Below are 4,175 nucleotides of genomic sequence, written 5' to 3'. Positions count from 1 at the left end.
TGCACTTCAAGCTGCACCTCATGTTGGTTGTGACATTCATGTGGAAAATTCAAATTTAAATTTTTCATGAGGTTTGGTGTAGTTTGATGTGTTGAAGTGATGCCTACTTTGGTATAATTGTGCACTTCGTCCACAAATGAGCATTTGTTTTTTATGTATGTTCAAAAAATGACTAACATGCCATAATTGTTCTGACCTAACCTATAGTCCGAACAAAGGCATGTAGTCAACATTTTGTTGTACATTTGAAGTTGTAAATCATATGGTTTTAAATAATTTTGAAGTGCAACGTTATGATTCAATGTATTTTTCAATGTGCTGATGTTTTGCCATTGTGAACTTATTGACAGAGTTTACATAATAGCAAAGGCTCCATTTTTGCATGACATACTTTGTGTTTGACTTTTGAACTTACAGGATAGCAACCACCATCTACCCCACAGCCTCATTAAATAGCGGTTGTAGGCAGTTACTACTACTTATTGTATTTATAATGCCCCTGGTTGGTTTTGCCTTCTGCCCTCACTTGTTCATGCGGTGAAGCAAGTCTCCTTCATCTTCTTTCTCTCTCTTTTGTGCTGAAAATCTCTTTTCTCTCTGAAGATTTTCGTTTGTTTTGAGAGGTAGGAAAATATGTTTTTACATGTCACTACTTCACCTCACCTCCTTTTTCTCTGTTTGTTGAAAATCCTTTTTGTCCTCTGAATAATCTTGTTTGTTCAGATCTATGGATATATGTGTGTATGGTTTCAGATCTATGGATAGATTTCTATGAATATGCCCTACCTACCTGTATTTTGTACTAGCTTTGGTAAAATTGCTAAATATACACAGGATGAACTGTGTTGTTTGTGGTTCGATGGGCAATCATTGTCAGCAGAGGCGGGAGACTCTCAGTTCATTTCGCTGTTATCTTGGAAGCAGATTTGATGACTTTATGGTATATATCCTTTTTTAGAATGTATCTTTTTTGTTGACAGATTCTAGACTATATCCTTATTTTCTCGCATTTTTGTTCTACTTGTTTTTCAGACTGTGCCTTGTTTTGTGAGGAGGCAGTTCAACAACCTTGTTGGTAATATCTTTTTTGTCGTTACATCGGATGAAGTGAAGTACAAATTTCATGTTAAGAAAGGCAGTTCGAAGACACGTGTTTTTGGTACTGGATACCAAAAATTTCTTCATGACTACGACCTGAAAGTTGGTGACTGTATCATGTTTGGGTTTGATAGTGCTCCTGAACTGTTTGGGATTTTTGCAGTAGGTCCTGATGGCACTGAAAAGCATCGTGTCGATGGTAATTCTGTTTTACCTTTTACCATGTGTTGCCCATTTTTTTAATATAACTGATGTTATATGTCCTGTTGGTTTATTCTTTTATTAATTTTAAATTTGTATGCAGAAATTCCAACTGCAGTTGTCCACACTAAAGGTGTTATGCTTACTACTGCTCAAACATTGAAGAAGGAACAACTTCTCCGTGAGCGTGGTCTTGGTCTTGGTGTTGTTTTTGTGCACACCTTGACGAATACTGATTTGAAGGGCAATGGACTGGTATAATTCTCCTTTTCTTTATGTAATCTTAGTTATCCTTTATATCCTTCCCATATATAATTTAATTTTTATTATTCAGCGTATACCGAAGGAAGTTGTTAGGTCCTTGAATATCTCTGAAAGCGGGGAGGCATGTTTTTTTGTTGATGACTATGGCTACCACCCTCAGGGTGCATACTACACTACTACTGATGGAAGGATGAAGTTCGATTCCTGCTGGTCGGAGTTTACTAAGGAGTATAACTTTGAATCTGGGAATGTTGTTCTCATTCTTTTCAACCAGGGCGGCCGTGGTGGTATTGAAGTTTCAGTTGATATCCTATGATATAATCTTTATCATATGATATAATTGTTTTAGTCTACAATTTGTGTGTGCCCATTGTGTGTTTATGTCATATCGCTACCCTGGCCGCTCTTGTGTGAAGGGATTGTATAGTGGGATTATGTAGGGGGTACACTTTACGATTGACTATTTGGTCCTGCATTTTTTCTACTGCCAGTTCAATTTTCACTGATTTTAATTGTTCATTTTTTGCAAATTAATATGTACTTCCCTGGGCCTTGCGAAAAACAGAACAAGCCCACTAGGCTGGTAGTTAAACAACTGGGTATGATTGCCCAGGTTCCAAATAACAAAAGTAGAACATAGTCTTTGAAACATGACATAGTTTAACCATGAACCTACAGGGGAACAACTAAAACGTAAACTAAATTTAGTGGAGAACATGAGGGCCAACAGCTGGACCGACGAGCGGGATGAGGCCAGTCCTGACGTAGTCCCTGAGGAACTTGCCAAAGGCAGCGTGCTTCGCCTTGCTAGCAGGATTGTGCTTCTGCTTGCTACCTTTTCCAACTCCCGTCGCGTGCTGGATCAGACACACGAGATCGTTCGGGAAAACCCTGCCGCAGAATGGGCAATGTGGCTTTCCGTTACGACGGAAAGGGATCTGGCCAGTCTTCAGCTTCTTCAGAACGAAGCGGCTCTTCCGGTCCCGGTCCTCCTTGTCGCTGTCAACGTCCTCAGAGTCTTCCTGCGATTTTGAAAGTAAAGAAGAAGTGAGAGAAGGAAATTAACTGAAATACAATTGAAGCATTAAATATTTTTGTATGAACATTATTAAGAATTAATCATGTAGAATCAACATTTATGATCCAGATCCAACGATACATAATTACTTCACTAATATAAATAACCACCAATTTAAACTGTTGTCACAACTGGTTCATGGGTAGTCCAATCATTATTTCAGTATTATAAGTAAGCACCAATTTAAGAGAAAATGGTGATTATAAATTTCATGGATCAGGGATCAATCATTTGTTCCCTGAAGATGTACTGATTCATAAAACAATATGGATTCATGACGTCAATAAGCAGGAATTGAACAAAAATTATGGTCATAAATTACATGCAACTGATAATTCACTTGTTCCCCAAATTAAAATGATGTACACACTATGGTTTCATCGTATAAATAAGCACCAGTTTAAAACAAATGGTGATTATAAAATCCATGTATCAGATCAATTAATACTACCTATAATATAATTCTTGTAATCATAATCACTCTGGTATGATTCATATTCGGATGAATTTAAGTTTGAAATGCATTGAGCGTTACACTAAGCAGGTATCATTCATCACACAAAAGGAATCATTACAGTTGAATCAAGATGTGCATCAAATATTACAGATCTAGTAACTACAAACCATAAATCAGATGAGCAAAAACCCCAGAATCATCAATTTGTACAAGAAGTCGCAGACAGGCAAATCAATCTACCCTATGAGCAAACCCTATGGTGAACAAGAAGATCAAGAAAAACGGGGATCGATCGGAATAGTAGAGTACCTCGCTGCGGTTGTCGGAGGCCTCCTCTTCGAACTCGTCGCACTCTCTGGGCCATATAGCTCGCGGTACCGCACAGGAGTGGCGGTAGAACGGGTCATTCGGATCGAAGCCCTGGTCATCTCGCTTGTGCCGCGGGAGCGGGGACGTCTCCCTGGGCCTCATCGGCGACGGCGACCACGGCCGGTTGGGCGGAGCCCTCCACGGTCACGGCGCGGTGAAGAGCGGCTCCAGTCCGGAAGAAGATCCCGCCTCCGCGACGTCGACTACTACCGGACCCTCGCCGTCGCCTCTGTCGACGTTGACGACCGCACTCGCCTCCGGCTCGTCTCCGCGAACACGCTTCATCTTCGGGATCTTCGGTGGAAGGGGAGGTCGGTGTTGCGCTGGTGGAGGTGCAAGCAGGGTTTTTCGCCAGAGATTGGGGAATAGAAGTTGCGGGTGGGAGAGACGATGGGGCCGATGGATATACGATACGTCTTGCCGTTTGGGTTCCTCTCTCTGACGCGTGGGTGTGAAAACGTGGATTGCTGCATGTAGTCAGTCCACTTTCCCATTACTTTGACATGGGTCCCACGCATGACGGATGGGCTGGCACAGAATTTTCAGTATGGGTATTAAAAACTCTAAATTATTTGAAATACGAATTAGTGATCACACATAGCCTCTTCTTGAGTTTAGGGATGATTTTTTGAAAATTTCCAAACCAAACTGCCAAGATAGCATGCTAGCGTCATTACCCACATGTTGATGCACCCTTATGCCAAATTT

The 4,175-nt window shown here is 40.8% G+C and overlaps 1 protein-coding gene across 1 annotated transcript; it reads left to right on the top strand.

The window, feature by feature from the left end:
• Window positions 1-478: 478 nt before the first annotated feature.
• LOC139831375 (uncharacterized) lies at window positions 479-2,038 on the top strand. Its single transcript, XM_071820644.1, has 4 exons — window positions 479-940; window positions 1,033-1,297; window positions 1,403-1,554; window positions 1,634-2,038. The coding sequence occupies exons 1-4, from the start codon at window positions 836-838 to the stop codon at window positions 1,877-1,879; spliced, it is 768 nt and encodes a 255-aa protein (XP_071676745.1). The 5' UTR covers window positions 479-835; the 3' UTR covers window positions 1,880-2,038.
• Window positions 2,039-4,175: the final 2,137 nt, after the last annotated feature.

The sequence above is a fragment of the Lolium perenne genome, chromosome 5, assembly GCF_019359855.2.
Source record: "Lolium perenne isolate Kyuss_39 chromosome 5, Kyuss_2.0, whole genome shotgun sequence".
Classification (NCBI taxonomy): Eukaryota; Viridiplantae; Streptophyta; class Magnoliopsida; order Poales; family Poaceae; genus Lolium; species Lolium perenne.
Note: the sequence above shows the minus strand (reverse complement) of the source record. Positions and strands in the feature narration are given on the sequence as shown.